Genomic DNA, 17714 nt, shown 5'->3' with positions numbered 1-17714 from the left:
CAATTTTAGATAACTAATTCTTATGTGCAGTGCTTTAAATTTTGGTTTCTTTCGAAATTTTAATTCGTATTTGTTTTCTGGTGTTTCGGAAATATTAAATTGAAATTTGATAACAGCTTAAATTTGTTTTTCAGAATTTGAATAGTTTCTTGAATAGTTAATTAAAGACTCACCGGAAAAAACATCGATTTAATATTTTAATTCTTTTTATAGTTTCATTAAATTTATTACGTTAACGAGTTTGTGTGATGGTCTTGAGCAGGATAATGGTTTAAGAAATAAATTTTCTTATATTTTGAGCATTTATGTTATTCTTACTATTCCTAGATTTGAATTTCGCAAACAACCCATACAGGAAAAATTTAAAAAAAAATGTAGTTTGTCTATGATTGTACACACCATATTGTTGTCTTTGACCAGACTAGAAAATATTCGAAATAGAACATGATTTTAACTTAAAACATTCATTTTTTCATCCTTATAGCACCATGTACAAGACATGTGCAAGTAATTTGAGTCATTTTTCTACGTTTTGGTGCAATTGATGCCAACTTTGATGAAATAATTCTTAGACAACACTTTTTGAAAATAGTGAAAACTTACTTTAAATTATATTTTGTTGTAATATAGTTTAGTGATCAAATTATTGATGCTGTTCAAATCATTAGAGAAACCCATATTTACAAAAATATATTTTTGAAGTTATTGCTCAAAAAACCTTAAGTGTCCGCTTTTAGACCAGTTCCCTCTATATTTTGATTTCTCGAATTTTAACGAGTTAGTTAACATTGGATTATATAAGCTTTTTTTAAAAATAATTTAATTGTTCGCAAGATAGAATCCTATGACCTATGACAGTTTAAATATTGACTGAAATTGATTGGTCGCTAGGTGGTTTAATGAATTTTTCAAAAAAAAAAAAATTTATAGTCCTTGTAATGTTGGTCATTTGTCTCGAAGACTCTATTTATAGGTCTGAAACGCATAGTTTCGGCAGAAAATATTTTCGATCCCGTTTTCCATATTATACCCTTGCGTAAGGCGGGTCAAATTTTAGAAATGAGAAACATTGCCTGGTCACAACAATGTTTTCTTTAATATTCAAAGCATATAAACAGCAACTATTTGCTTGCTGAGAACATCCTCTCAAAAATCCATTATTGATGTACGGAATAAATCTATAAATCCAAATCAAATTCATTACTACACTAAAATGAACAATCAAAAAAATATTTTCCAAAAAATATTTATGAACGAAAAACACATTATTGGGATTCACTACAGATTTTAACTGATTCTTCTTCGTTTGAAAAAAATTTATTTGAAAAATAATTTGAACAGTGTACAAATGAGTAGAATACCATTTTAGTTTCAAATATCCTGGAAAATATGTTTTTTTTTAAATCAGCAGAATATAGCGAGAATGAAGAGATTTTTTATAATTTGGAGAAAATCTGAAGACACCCAGTGCCAAGTTTAAAGACACTAAAGTGTTTAAAATTAAACCATTTTTTTTTGCTCTTCCATCTCTAGGAAAATTCGAAGAATAAATCGATTTTTCAGTAAAAAAAATTATCAAATTTAACTTTATTCCCCTCTTTCATTTATTTTTAAAAATCTAAGCAGGATAAGGAAAATATGATTCGGTATCCGATTTAAAGCTGTAAAGGGTGATACGGTCAAAATTTGGTCAAGGGAAAACGCGTGTAAATCGGTGAAATCGTTTATTTAAAAAATCAAATTAAATTTCTTTTTCAAGCTTATCTAGTATAAAATTCAGGAAAAATATTCAGTAAGGCTTTCGCTTTTCCAAATCCGAATTGCCGGGCCTTACGCTTATCCCCTGCCATCAGATTTTGTACAGCCACCTTGTCCACCTTCTTCGCCGCAGAAAACCAATTTGCCTTGAACTGCTGCTCGTCCTTAGCAGTTTTTTTTTTGTCTTCTTTAAGTTCCACTTGACAAAAGCCCAGTATTTCTCAATTGGACGAAGCTCTGGCGTGTTGGAAGTGTTCTTGTCCTTGGGAACCACCTGTACGTTGTTGACGGCGTACCACTCCATGGCCTTTTTACCTTAATGGCAAGATGCCAAATCCGGCCAAAACAGTACGGAACAACCGTGTTTCTTCAGGAAAGGCAGCAGACGTTTATTAAAACACTCTTTCACCTAAATTTCTTGGTTGACAGTCCCGTAAGCTATGAAAATGCTGCTTTTCAAGCCACAGGTACAGATGGCTTGCCAAACCGGATATTTCTTCGCGAACTTTGACAGTTTCATGTGCTTGAAAATATCTGCTACCTTTCCCCTTCCTTTTGCCGCATAAAACTCCTGTCCCGGAAGCTGCTTGTAGTCGGCTTTGACGTAGGTTTCGTCGTCCATTACCACGCAGTCAAACTTCGTCAGCATCGTCGTGTACAGCCTCCGGGATCACGCTTTGGCCGTCGTATTTTGTTTATCATCGCGATTTGGAGTCACTACCTTCTTGTAAGTCGATAGTCCGGCTCGTTTTTTGGCTCGATGCACGGTTGTAGACGATACACCCAGCTTATTTGCGGCATCTCGGAGAGAGAGGTTAGGGTTTCACTTGAAACTACCGGCAACTCTCTTTGTCGTCTCAGCGGCTTGCGGTTTTCGATTTCCTCCCGATCCAGACTTCCTGGCTGTCGACAAACGTTCTCCAAACACTTTAATTACATTTGTAACGGTTGATTTGGCAACTTTTTGCGATTTTGCCAGCTGCGTGCGAGTTGCTTGGAATTTCGCGATGCGCGAGCAAAATTTTGATACGCTGCTCTTCTTTATTGGATGGCATTTTGACAACTGAAGAGTGAATTCCAAAATCAAAATAGGAGCAACACATACACTTCCAAAATGAGGGGTGTTCAGGTTTTTTAAATGCCAAATTGAAAGAAATACGTCAAGTTGATATTGACCAAATTTTGACCGTATCACCCTTTAAACATCGAACACAGTTGTACCGGATAAGTTTTTCAATAACGACCCGCCAACTGCAACGATGATAAAGTCGCGAATGCCATAAAGTTGGTAGAACGACTATAATCGAAACAAAAAAAAACTAATATCCTATTTCCACAGAAAAAACAGGAAATCGAGGTCGTGAAGTAAAAAATAGTCAATTCCAGTGTGAATTCACATCACAAAAGTAATCGATCACAACGCAAACTACTTAAACTTTTCAATGACCAATTTATTCATTTTGAAGGAAATTTAATTTGCGACCGTTTGCTACTATTGTTTATTTTCTAGTAAATTGGTCGACTTCTAGATTGATAACAGTTCCGAAAAGTCCGGAAAAGCGATTTCACGTCACAGTGAAATGTGTCTATCGATTGTTTTAGCTCTTACATTGTAGGGGTGTCGCCACTGTTTCTAAAATTGAAAAACTCGATTGATTAATGTAAAATAACAAAAACCAGATCCATTTTACGATTTTTTTAGTGCTCATTGATAAAGGTTTTTTTTTCAATTTTTATTTTTCAGATAACTTAGTCAGCTCTTTCCGGATTATCTAACAGCAGAAGCCAGCTACGCCCAAAATCACCTTCAATCTTTCAAAAATTCAGTGCAACCACAATTCCATAGAATAGCATAAGCCGACTGCAACATAACAGGGCCGGCCACACGTTGAAGCCATGAGTGTGCAACGCTACAAATTAATATTTATACTGGTGTTTTTCGCGCAATTTGCTTTTCTGGTCCAGGCAAATGATCCCCCACACTTGGTTCATCAAAGGCATGGTGGCATCAATGGCCAGCGACCTACTGCCTCCATAAACTCAGGTAAGGTCACCTAACGATACTGGTAATGCTGTTTAAATATGGAGGTCACCTTTTTCTCTTATTCATGCAAAAAAAAAAACAATCTGATTCGAACCAAAAAGGTACCACAACCTATCAATTTTTATCTTTCGAAACACATGTACACATTTCTTGGACCTGAAATTACACACTTGTTAAGCACAATCTCCGGTGGCAGTTAAATATTTTTATGGCACACACCATAAGTAATGTTGAAACTTCAATCACGAGACGCAAGGTTGAAAAAGAAGCCGCCAAATGATCGGTCCTTGCCGAGGTCGAAGAAAAAAATCAAAAAGAAAACCCGCAGAGGAAACCATTAATTATATTGGTGAAATTATATTTATCAGTGTCGATTAAGACTGTCAGTTCGGATCCAATTGCTTATAAACATGAGCTTTTAACGATGATTTGGATGCGTAAATATTTTGCTTCCAAGATGATACCCCTCGGTTGGGATCAGAAGGGGAGCCGGCCGCCTTTCGTAAGATATTTAACGTCTTTGGAGGTATTTTTTTTTATCTGCATTGGATGTCAACTTTGTTGCCGCTTCAAAGAGGATTCAATTATGTCTAGTTAGTATAAAATTTAATAAGATACCTACCTTGATGGTCAAGTGCAAGCTGTCATTGCCGGTAGCTTAGCCGGAAGGTACCTCGTTTATACGATCAGAGATTTGTTTATTTTCTAGGTTATGTGAGGTGGTGTTTTTTCTTTGGCAGTTTGACTCAGTTTAGAAGTGAATTTTGTATCAATCGTAAATAATTTCTCGTCATATCGAAGCGTTTACCAAAATTTGAAAGTGGTTTTAGTAATAGACTCTTTGAACAAGAAAAATTTATGATATTCTGAAGAACAAGGCCATGTTACGTATTTACTTTGGTTGATCTTAAATCCGTAAGAGCAAAAATTCAGTGAAACTTGGTCATCACGGTTGATTCCAGTTAAAATTTGTGATCAGATTTTCAGAATCAGATTTTTTCTGCATTGTGGCCATCAGTACTTCGGTATATAATGCTTGTAAACTTTTTGATAACTTCACCCTGTCCATCAGCTCATTCATGAAAGTACTCTCTAACTTTTTTTGTAGAGAAATGAATCCAACTGTGTTAGATGAAATTTCAGGGACTAGATAAGAGAAAATCGATTTCTCATCATAACTGACAACCCGTGCAGGATATGAGAAGGCAATGCAAATCTTGCCGTGCTTAAAAATGTCCACACTTGATTCCAACTACCGTAAGATGAAAATGATGGGAATAGAAATAGACCAAGAAAAATGATTATGATCACATGGGAGAACTATTCCCTTCATTCCGATAGACATCGACACTCAACCAGTATAATATTCGTACGCCAGGTTGGTCTCCTGTAGTAGAATGTTAATACATGGGCCCCGGAGAGGCGCAAGATGTGGGTTCAAGTCCTACCGGGAGACAAGGCGATTTTTTTTTCGCATGTTTTTCAACATCTAGTCCCTGAAATTTCATCTAACACAGTTGGATTCATTTCTCTACTAAAAAAAAGTAGTACTCTCTAACTATCCACTCTTCCGCAACTTTCTCCAGAACAAGATGTGTATATAAAGGAGGTGTAACGATATTTTAAAGTCCTGATGTAGCCATTTTGATTTGGCTACTGCGGAGTTCGTGGTGTTTGTTTACCAACAAAGCCCTCAGCTCGAACAAATTTGCCGATGTTTACAAACAAACTCACTGAAACTCACCACGCTCTCCTCGCCTACTTACTTACAAAGTCAAAGAACCTTGTGATCTAATAACCTTGCTCCAGAGTGCCACTTCAAGTTTTTGCGTCATTGAAGGTTTCTTGAACTTTCTGGATCTTGTAAGACTAGATCTGAAATTTAATTTTCAGGACCCAATAATATTTTGATCTAATATGCTGAGATACTCTGTTAAAAATTTAGTTGAAGCTTAAAAAATAGAATATTTTCATAAATTGGCTGTCCACGAACTGCAAAATAAGCCAATTTTTGTAAAAATCTTGGACACCCATGATCCAGAGCCTGTATAAGACAAAATCGTTTAGGCCAAACCCACCGGGCGTTGCTATTTCGGTATGTATTTTAGATGTTTTGATTGGTTGCGTTTTTATCTACTTACTGATTCTCGCACCCAGTGTTGACATCCAGGTTGCGAAAGGACATCCTACTGCTCGAATGCTATTTCTCGAATCAAGTTAGCGACTGTTGGTGCGATGATGGGTTGATAAATATGTTGCTAAATGTACTCGAATCGAGGTTTAGCAACCATTGGTGTGCTTGGTCTTAGACGTGTCAAATACAACAAAAATAACCACCAAATTTTTGTTCTTAAAAAATACCGATTTAACAGTGGATTGAAGCCTTTCTTGCAGAGTGTAAATTATATTTGGGTTCATATGACTAGAGTATCCTACCCGGGATTTTCCGATAAAATTCTAGAATCCCAGAGTCCCGGAAACTGCAAAAAAATCCCTGGGATTTCCGAAGCCAATAAAAACTACTATATTGATCAAATGGATCAAATTGAGCAAGGAATATTATATGGCTTAGACTTAAGAATTTCACAATTTGTTTTTTAGTGTGATTTAAGAATGAGAATGCGAACAAACCCAGGCCAAATCCGGGCTTTTCCAATGAAATCTGGGCAACCGGGTCGGACCGTACTTTTCAAAAATTTCATATCAAATATCCGGGTCAATCCGGTTAAAATCGGACAATTCGGCAACCTTATCATAGAAATTCAGGTCTGAATATTAAATTTTCAATTGAACTCATTTTGGAGGTTCTAGTTCCATATTCCTATTACCAAAATTGTATTTCTACATATTTTCGTATTTCTGATTTTGTATCAAGTTTAGGATTTTTGATTTTCAGTTCGTATAATCATAAAAAATTAGGAATGAAAAGCTGCTTTGCAATCCTTGTTTGAACTCGGGTTTTCATTTCATATAAAATTTGAATCATGTTTATCGAAAATCCATTTTCAATATTTTGATAATAGTTTTCCGAATATGGAAAAAAAAGAAATTGGTTTTATATTCAAATTCGAAGTTCTTAAACTTTATTCTAACACAAAATTTAAACATTTACAGCAAAAGGGGCGATCCAAAATTGAAAACCAGATTCTGCTTCATCAGTCGAAATTCACATTTAAAATCAGATTCATAAAACAGATTTTAAATAAATAATTGAAATCATGAATTAGAATTAAACCAGTACTACAGAATTTAAATAATAGATTCATGTATGAGGGCTCTAAGATTTGGCTCATGACATTCTGATCTGGAATTAAGATTCGGAAATCGTATTTTTTGTTCGGAAATCGTATAGGAATTCGAAAACAGATTCAAAGTTCAATTTTTGAATTCAGGTTAAGAATTCAGTTATAAAGATTTAGGTTGTAAATGAGTTTTTCAATCAACATAAAATTGTTCAGAAATTCCAGAGAGCATAAACTTAAAAATTTGCTTGTCAAATCAATTTCAAGATTTCAAAGTTTTTAATCAAAATTAGTTTGTACACAGCTGAAAATCACAAATATAAAGTAGAATTTGAGTACATTTTCTAAGTTTTGAATCATGCAAAATATCCCATATTATATTTTTAAAAAATCATCCACAGGATTTTCAGTATAGAGTTTATTCTTTATGAAAAATATTTCCTGTTTCAGAAACATGTCACCTAAAAAACATCTTTTCCTAAAAAATCTGCACATTTTTTTTAAACTAAAATCATAAATTTAGTTTGCATCAAGCATGATTGCATGATTGAAATATTTTTATCTCCAACTGTTTTTTTTGTTGAAAATTTTACTTATTTTCATAAATGGTTAGGATCTTGAATTTTTCAAAATAGTTTAGAAGATTGGGCTTGTTTGATTTGAGTATAGAATAAGTTGGTTTTTTAATTGAAGGCTATCGTAAAAAGAAATTTTTTATGCTCAAATAAAATAACTTTGATCTAACAGACTTTTAAAGAAATTCAAAAATTTTAACCATCGATGAAAGCAAATTTCATATTTTGTTTCTAGAGGTTCCATGAAAAAAAATTAACGCACCCTTTAGGCTAAGGGCCACTTTCTTTTTTTTTCTAGAGTAACTTTTTTAAGGTTCTATTAATGACACTTTACCATCCTTGTGGAATTCGTGTCTTCTAATTTCATACGAAAACTATGAATGAGTACTTGAAAATGTAAGAAACAAAACCACACGCCTCCCCCCCATGAGTCGGTTCTTCCTACGAACTTGATATGCACTATACTGTCTATATATCCTGAAATAAAAGAAAATCTTTGGAAAACCCGGAAAATTGGTAAAGTGTCCAAAAATAGGATACCTTTAACCATGATGTTCCATTTTTTGACCTGACATCAATTTTTTCAATTCTTATTAATCAGTCAAGATGCAAATTTCCATAAAGGCTTAATTTAGAACCTATAATAACCATTTACAACATTTGGTTTTGTCAGCTTTATGTAACCACAAGAAAACACAAAAAATTAGCTTAGTATGAGGAAAACATGGATTTATATAAACTATAGCTTGAAAGGGTCCAATGTAGGGCAACTAACCCTACAAAGAATCTATAAATCCAAACAAATCCAATAAAGAAACGTTACGAAAAGAATTTGAATGTTCTATTTTGCAAGACACATCATTGGAGAACTTCCGTTTTGCAAACTGATGACAGCAGCAAAATCGTCGGCAAAAAACTGACAGATTTTGAAAAAAAAGTATAGTTTTATGAAAATTAACGAGTTTTGATGAATAACCTGAAATCTGGCTATCCAATAGTAAAAAATCTTTTTCAATAATTTCAAATTTTTTCAGCAAGAACCAGTCAAGTTTGTCGGTTAAAGTACTTAGTTTTTTTAATTTTTGAAAAAGGCTGAAATGATTTGCCAAGCTTCTCCTAAAAATTTAAAAATACCATAAAGTATGGTTTCGTATGCAGCAGAGTGACAAAATCATAATTTTCATTTTTTTCACGGGATCCTGAGAATACGGGAACGCTTAAATGGCCGGAAAATGGACAGTGTTAAACGAGAGATTGATTTCCAAAACTCTTTTTTGTAAGAAGACTTCACAAAATAATCGCAGTCTTTAAAAATCGATCAAATTTATAGTCGAAGGCGTTTTAACCCGCAAGGGAATTTCGAACAGAAGTACCCAATGGTGGTGGATCATTTTTTGAAATCGAATAAACTTGAAACGGACAAAATTTCTTTTAATTATGCAATCTTATCAGAATTTGAATCATTTAAAATTCGAGCGTAAAACACGTGAGCTTAAGCACTTTCTGCCCCAATTTTGGTACCATTGTTTTTAGTAGAGAATTGTAGGAAGTTAGTGAAATATAGCAAAATATTTATAGTCATTCGAAAGTTAATACGAAGGTATAAACGAAAAGCTGCAGTTTTATCAGACTGCGCAGACTGGTTTACTATGAAACCTTCTATGTTAAACATGAAAAATTACAAATTTTACACAGATTCGACTGTTTCTATCAGAATGGCGTATGCTCAATAGCGACACGTTATCCAAACATACGGGAAAATTGATCCTAAAGAAATGAGAGAAAAGAATATTTACCACAGTTTAAAGGAAGAACAACATAAATCGAAGCCAAAGGTTAACATATTTTTGAGAAATAATGGCATGAGCCATCTTAACCCGTTGCACAAAGGTCAAAAATGTGAAAAACGTGATCGTTGCTTATAACTTTTTTGCTTAATGTTTTATCTTCTAGGTGTCACCAAAGAATTTTTACAGTAAAATAAGCTGTTTAAGAAATTGTAATGATATTTATGATTATACTCCCTGAAAGTGAGACAAAAAACTTAACTTCTTAGCCGCATCTCTTTGCAGTCTTGGACAAACTTGTTCAAAATAAAATTCAATGAAACGATGAGTTCCTTAAAGATTTATCTTCTGAGTTACAGGTTAAAATATGAAAATAATCTTTAAAAATCAGTTTTTTCTAGCATAACTTTTTTTTGGTAATTTTAAAATTTTCAAAATATTTTACAAAGTTGTTTAAATAAATTAAATACATTATTTTGATGAACATTATAAGCATGTATAATGTGATATTTAAGATTTGAGATTGAGAAAATGCATTAAAAAGTGCTATGCCAGTCTCAATTTTACGAACTTTCGGCATCACGGTTTCGTCTATTTAACACTGTAACCTAAAAGGTAGGTTCTTGAGATATTTATGTGCTTGTTGTGATTGGATTATTTCCACACCTTCTATTATTTTTCTTCATCAAGTTCAACATTTTAAAAAAATGAATTAATGTAGGTACCTAAATGTTGCTTTTAAGGTCCTTATTTTACTTTAGGTCGGTGTCTATAAAAGATGTCAGAAAATCAAAGATTTAAGTTTTTAATCTATCTTGGTTGTTAAGCAAAGAAAATGATCTCCGTTAATTTGACTCATTAACAACTCATAAATGGCTTAAAGGTACCTTATCCAACCATTCAGAAGTAACTGATCCTTGCTCTCAACAAACACTTGCCGCGTATCGATGACCGATATCATCCCTAAATGGGTATTAAAGATTACGACTGTGTGACAGTCGTCAACCGATACAAATGGCTGAGAAAATTGCGCGCGTAAGAGATCTTTTTTGTTGCTTACCAATTCCATTGATTTGTAGTCATTCACCTGGCCGGCAAGCAGCCGCTTTTTGTCCACAAACCTCGAACATCGAAAGTATCGGAAAACCTCAGCACCGCAACCGGGAGAGGAAAAAAAAATCTAACCAATGCAACGAATAAAGTGTTTAGTTGATTATCAGCCTCGTGGGTATTAACCATTTCTTTTACTTTTTCGCTTCTTTTTGTACCTTCCATCTAGTCGCTTCTTCAATCGATTGGCGCTGATTTTTCTCGGAAATAGACAAGCTTTTTGCCGGTTTGCTAAATATATGAGTTTAAGCTGCTACTCCATCAGTTTGGCGCGGCGCATGCCTTCCCCCCAGCTTTGCACTAAAGACCCTAATTTGGACAAGGTGAATCCACACGCCTCAGTTTTTCATATATTTAGTATCCTTTATTGAAAAAACTTTTGAACTTTGATTTCGAATTGAATTCGATTATTCGAACCATTGAGACATACGTAATTATTCAAATTCAAAGAAAAGGATCAAGTTATGATTCTTGATCGTTTGATATTCACTTTTCAGTATCTTAAACCTAAGTTGTTCATTTCATGATTTTTTTTGAAAATATTGATTTTTTATTTTAAGCATAATATTATTAATATTCAAAATAATCCAAATTAATTTGAACAGTTATTTTTGTATAAAATATTTTGAGCCCACGGTGATCGCCATCATTTTCCTGGCAAGAAACAAACTGCCCGGCTCGACCATGCTTTTCCAATTTATTATGCGATTCGCGCGAATCGGATTTAATCATAGATGCAAACAGCGAAGAAGACTCAGCTCAGATCGTGAATGAATGAAACTGTCTATTTATTTTTTGTTTGTTCATCTAACTTGAACTAAACGGCTAGCTTAAGCTTGCCAGATTGCCCGGTTTTATCCGGGTTTGCCCGGATATTTGATGCAGAATTTCGAGAAAGTCCGGTCCGGCCCGGTTGCCCGGATATCGTGAAAAAAGTCCGGATATTGCCCGGATTTTTTTACAATTTTCACAAAAAAACCCAAAAAAAATGAAGTTTTTGAGTAAGTTTCAGCAAAATCGATGAACGGTATGGAAATTTTCAACGGTTGTTTCAAATAATTTCGCTGATTTACTTTTATAAACCTTTAAATATTTAAGTGTTCCAAAAAGTTGTTGGAAGTCTGCAATTACATTAATAAAATATTAATTTCATATTTTTTGCATTTTTTCTTTGCTTTTATGTATAATAACACCTAAATTTTGCCCGGTTTTTGCTCGGTTTTTGGATTTGAAAAATTGAAATCCATGCCCGGATTTTGCCAGGATTTTTTGAAAAAATGCCCGGAATTGCTAGGCCCGGATGGGAGTGAAAAAAATACTGGCAACCTTAGGCTAGCTCCACATGATGCTGGAGAGCCCCGGCAGATTGATGCTGGTAAGTCGCATTTTGCAGAATAGATACCGGAAGATTTAGTTGTGGTCTTCGCTGCATCGTTTAGGATTGTTGTAGGTTAAAGTTAAATGTTTTCGATGTTAGATGTGTTCGGTACAAAAGTTACGCAACCAGACGTTCATTGATTAAGCTGTCGTTTGTTTGGTTTCCCATGAACAGGAAGATGCGTCCCAAAATCAAATCAATCGTTGTACTGTTCAAAACTTTTGCAACCCTGCCGCAATCTTCAATTTCCCGTAAGCTAACAAAGCTTTTAAAGGAAATTCCAATGAAAACATTTTGTAACTTGAGTGCTTAAAGTAAAAATATAAAAACGGATATACAATAATTTTTCATTCTTACAAGAAACGATCTGTTGTCAATAACGACAAAACTAGTAAACCCACTGTAATAAAGCTTAGTTCTTTTAGAAATGGGACACTTTCATTTGCTCGTTAACCAGATATTGGATATTAAAAATTTTGACAGCATTTTGTTTCCTGTAAAAAGTACTATTCGACCTATTTTTTTCAAAATTTAAAATTAACGCGTTTTTGGGATATGCACGATGCAAGAGAAAAAGAAAAAAATAATCTTGCACAGTTTCCTTTAAAATTCGTCATAATCAAATTGATAGCTGACAAAACCGTTGATTATTCAAAGAATTACTGAGTTTCGTGGTGGATAAGTATGCAAACACTGTCAATAATGTCCACAAAGTTCAAATCAAGCATTTGAGTGAAGCACATGATCGGCAACAACGGTTCAGGGTTATCAAGGAAGTCAAGTCTCATACCAGCATTTTTATTTTTCAATAAACGAACAACTAAGGGTAGATCGCTGAAATGTCCAAAACAATTTTCTCCGTTAAGCTGAAAGTGTTGCCTAGCGAATACTCATTGAAATCCAACCTCAAACAACCATTTTTTGATAGTTCCAAAACTCCTAAGCTGTAAAACCGATACCGAAAAAAAACGTTCAAAAATGTTGTCAAAAATAATCAAATTTGTTCATTTCGAAACAACTGTTTCCACTAAAATGCTTCCAGTTTTTTTTTTTTTCAAAGAGAAGTATTGGACCGAAAAGTATCAGAAATTGAAGAAGGAGGGTGAAACCACCTAAAATATTGATTTTATGAAGTATAAGTTGGAGAAACTGATCAATACCATGACTGAAAAAAGTGTGCGCCGGCCAATGGGAGATACCAAGAATAAAGTAGAAATATTTTTAACAAAAAACGGTAAATATTTTTTTTCAAATTTTTTCATGAAATATCATAACATTACCTTCATTTTCTTCATAGAAAGTATTTCGTTCAAACGAATGGTTTTTGAGATACATGCATTCGTAACTGTCTCATTTCTAAAAGAACTAAGCTTTATCCGAATCCAATCCAGAAGTTTATTTTTTATCAAATAAGGTAGAAACCAATATTTTTTTGGAAAAATAAATTGATTGCACTCAGTACGAAAAACGTCGTTTTTTGAGTTTTTTGCAACTTCCTGGTCAACTATTCAATTTTTCCCTTTTTTTCTAACTTAACTGATTACTATGATTCCGGATATTTTTTTTTTTAATACAGGTATACATGTAGTCTCTTTAGTATACTAAAATAAGGTTGCCAGGTTGCCCGGTTTCATCCGAGTTTGCCCGGATATTTAATTCAAAATTTGGGAACAGTCCAGCCCGGCCCGGTTGCCCAGATTTCATTGAAAACTGTCCGGATTTTGCCCGGATTTATTCACTTTATTTGGCAAATCAAACAAAAATAAACAAATTTTGTTGTATTAATGTTCTCTATATGCCTCCAAACGAATTTCTTTAAGCAAATTTTATGAAAATAATCATGTATTAAAATTTATCGATGAATTTTGATGAAAATTTTTTTTTTTTTAATTTTTTTTTCATGATTTTTGTTGAGTAATTTCAGAGATTTGACTAAATTTCCTCCTGCCCGGATTTTCGGTCGTCAGTTTTTAAATGAAATGCCCAGATTTGCCCAGGTTTTTAAATAAAATTGCTCGGATTTGTCCGGCCCGGATACGTGCTGAAAAGGTTCGGGAAACCTTATTCTAAAAACAACCACTTTTCAGAATTAATTGAAAATATATCACAAAATATCCGACATAAAAGCACAAAAATAATTTTTTCCTACTTTGGAAATTAAAACTTCCACGAACATTTTTCAAATTTGATATACCTATTGAGAAACAAGCATAAACATTTTGATGTGATTGAAATATTGTCTTTTTTTTAATACCAATCCAGTGTCGGAGATCAAATCAGTACAAACACGTGAAAAAGGGTCTCTGTTAATTAGGATGGCAGCCAAATGAGTCATGTCGAATTTTGCAAACCTACCATATACATTTAATAGATTGGTAAAAAAAACTGACCTGTGCAAAACTTTTTCTCAACGGGACTTGATTCAGGGGTGCCTCAAAGTTTCGATTTTTTTAACCTCAGAAATCACCAAAAGGAGGACCAAAGGAAATTAGAAAAATTGACATTTTAATTTTGATGCCAAAACGACTTAAATGCACAAAACGTCGAAATCTGGTGTTATCTGATAAAAAAAAGTCAAAAAGCTACCTTAAAACTTCAAAAATTCAAAAAGATTTTGTCAAAAATCGACTTCAATATTTGAAAAATCACGTAAAGGAGGACCAAGAGAAATCGGGAGATTCTAAATTTTAATTTTTATGCCAAATGACTAAGAAATGCATAAAACTATAACTCAATGATCAGGTCCCAATCTCGAAATAAAATTGGGCCGAAAATCGACTTTCTTGGACTAAGTCGTTTTTCCGGAAAATGTCTTAGTCACAGAAAGTTGATTTTTGATCAAAATCACTAGATCTCGACGTTTCATGCATTTTAAGTCATTTGGCATAAACGTGATTTAATAAATATTTAAGTCGATTTTTCACTCACTTCCATCTGTACCGTTGAGCCGTCAACACGTACGCCGGAGCATCGTATCGTTGCTGTGTACCTGCAGGAACATTTTACATTATTTATTTTTTCCTTACCTGTATTTCAATCAGCACTTTTCAGTGCTAAAATTATTTTCATTTTCTTTTATTCATATTTTCTCTTTTCTTTCCAGCATGGGGAAGTCTTCGGCCGGCTCAAGGGCCGGAAGAAAACGGATTGCTGAACCTAATCCAGGGCCATCTGCCAAAAAAGTTGAAATTTCCAATTCATTCGATGTCCTTCATAACATCGGTGATGAGGAAATATTCATATTTAATTCTGATAAGAGTACTAAGAAACCTTCTTCTTCTTATACTCTTAAAAACGAAAAGGTTCCACCAATTACGGTCACGATTCCTGACTTCAATGCCTTTCGAAAAGAAATCGTCACTTCCGTCAAGGATGTGAAGATTTCTTTTCAGATCGGTCGAAGGGGAACTGCTCGTATATTGGCGGAATCTTTTAATGATTTTCAAAAAATTTTAAATTATTTGAATAATAAAAAACACCAATTTTTTACGTACGACACTAGAGGTGATCGTCCTTTTAAAGTTGTACTTCGTGGTCTCACCGGCGATCAGACACCGGATGAGATCACAAATGAATTAAATTCTTTGTTAGGTTTTTCTCCAATTCAAGTAATTCAAATGAGGAAAAGAACCAACACGAATAATACCAGTAGTGTTGGGTTTGCTCCTGAACTTTATTTGACCCATTTTAAAAAGGATCAGGTTAATAATTTGAAAATTTTGGAAAAGGCTCGTCTTATGTTTCATTGTCGAGTAAAATTTGAACCTTTTCGTAAATCCCATACCAATTTTTTACAAAATATTACGCAATGTCGTCGTTGTCAAGCTTTTTGTCATGGCACTAAAAATTGTAGAATGAATGCCAGATGCATGTTTTGCGGCTCATTCGATCATGAAAAATCTAAATGCCTTTTTGGTGGTGATAAGCCAAAAACAGAATTTTTTAAGTGTGCGAATTGTGCAGGTAATCATTCCTCGAATTCTCTAGATTGTCCCGTTAGGGCAAAAATTGTTGCTTCTAGGAAAAATCCCAAAGTTTCCAGAAAAGTTTCTTCTCCTCCTTCCTCTTTTTCGTCTTCACACGTCAGACCGGCAAACAACCTGCCTGTTCGCAGTCAGCCTCGGCCTACATTGGAATCACGGCTGGGTAATACCCGAAGTGATTTTAATGTTACCTGGGCTGATTCTGCGCCACAGACTCGTTGTTTATCGTTCTCAGAGGTGGTTGAAAATGGGTTGCCCTCTTCAGGTTTAACTAATAAAAATGGGAAAAAACCAAGTCTCAACGTTCATGCGAAGGCTTGGGAAAATCCCCGAAATTCAAATACTTGTTCTTCTCCTTCCTCTTCTGATTCTAACAATTTTGTTGATTTGGGTGAGATTACTGAGGAAAAATTAAAATTTTTGCATCAAAATTTAATGGAAATGATGCAACTTATGTTGAAAGCAAATTCAATGTTTGAAGCTTTCCAAACTTCTTTTAATTATGCTAACAAAATTATTATGACTTTACGATTCCCTCATGGATCCAAATAGATGTTTAAATATTATGAATTGGAACGCTAGATCTTTGCTGGCTAACCAAGATGAATTCATTTTATTTTTGAAAACTCAAAACATACATATTGCTGCCATCACTGAAACTTTTTTAAAGCCAGACAATAACTTGAAAAGCAATGCTTTCTTTAAAATTTTACGAAATGATCGACTTGATCGACAAGGTGGGGGTGTAGCTATTGTCATCAATAGTCGTCTCAAATTTAGACTTCTTCCTTCTTTCAATACAAAAGTCTTAGAAACAATTGGAATTGAATTAGAAACTTCTATGGGGAAAATTATAATTGTTGCCGCATATTTGCCTTTTCAATGCAGCGGTGAACAGAAAAATTTTTTGAAGGGAGATTTACAAAAACTCACCAGAAATAAATCTAAATTTTTTATTATTGGTGACTTTAATGCAAAACACCGATCTTGGAATAATATTTCATCAAATTCAAATGGGAATATTTTGTTTAATGACTGCTCTGCAGGTTATTATACTGTTGAATATCCTAATGGGCATACTTGTTTTTCTTCAATTAGAAATCCCTCCACAATTGAGCTGGTTCTAACGGATTTAGGCGAGCATTGTAGTCAATTAGTTACTCATGCGGACCTCGATTCAGACCACCTTCCAGTAACTTTTTCTTTATCCCAAAGTCCCATTGAAAACCCTTTAAAATCAACTTTTAATTTTCAAAAGGCTAACTGGGAGCGATATATGTATTTTATTGAACGTAATTTAGATGTAAACGTTCCATTGAATTCAATAGAAGATATTGATTTGGCTGTAGAAAATTTGACAACTTCAATAGTCAATGCTAGAGCCGCTTCAATACCTAAAGTTAAACATAAATTTAATCAACCTTTAATTGATGATGATCTTCAGTTTTTGATACGACTGAAAAACATTCGTCGACGCCAATATCAACGTACTAGGGATCCTTATTTGAAATTAATTTATCGCGACCTTCAAAAAGAGATCAAACGTCGTTTGAATTTCATTCGTTATGAAAATTTTGCTAAAGCAGTAGAGGACATAAAACCCTACTCAAAGCCATTTTGGAAATTAACTAAAATTCTAAAAAAGCCCCAGAAGCCAATTCCTACTTTGAAAGATGGGGATAAACTTCTTTTAACTAATTCAGAAAAAGCTCAAAAATTAGCCCAACAATTTGAGTCTGCTCATGATTTTAATTTAAACGTTGTAAGTCCAATTGATGCTCAAATTTCCCTAGAATTTGATGATATTCTTTCTAAGCAAATTGTGTTTGAAAGTTCT

General features: G+C 33.9%; 1 protein-coding gene across 4 annotated transcripts in view; it reads left to right on the top strand.

Annotated features, from left to right (window-relative positions):
• Positions 1–17714, top strand: part of LOC129749396 (uncharacterized) — a 67385-nt gene that overhangs the window by 28935 nt on the left and 20736 nt on the right. For all 4 annotated transcript variants that reach the window (XM_055744363.1, XM_055744364.1, XM_055744362.1 and 1 more), the window contains exon 3: positions 3503–3802. In XM_055744363.1, the coding sequence (XP_055600338.1) occupies positions 3655–3802 (148 nt within the window). In that variant the 5' untranslated portion in view covers positions 3503–3654. The remainder of the gene's footprint in view (positions 1–3502; positions 3803–17714) is intronic.

This window comes from Uranotaenia lowii, chromosome 2 (genome assembly GCF_029784155.1).
Source record: "Uranotaenia lowii strain MFRU-FL chromosome 2, ASM2978415v1, whole genome shotgun sequence".
Lineage (NCBI taxonomy): Eukaryota > Metazoa > Arthropoda > Insecta > Diptera > Culicidae > Uranotaenia > Uranotaenia lowii.
Note: the sequence above shows the minus strand (reverse complement) of the source record. Positions and strands in the feature narration are given on the sequence as shown.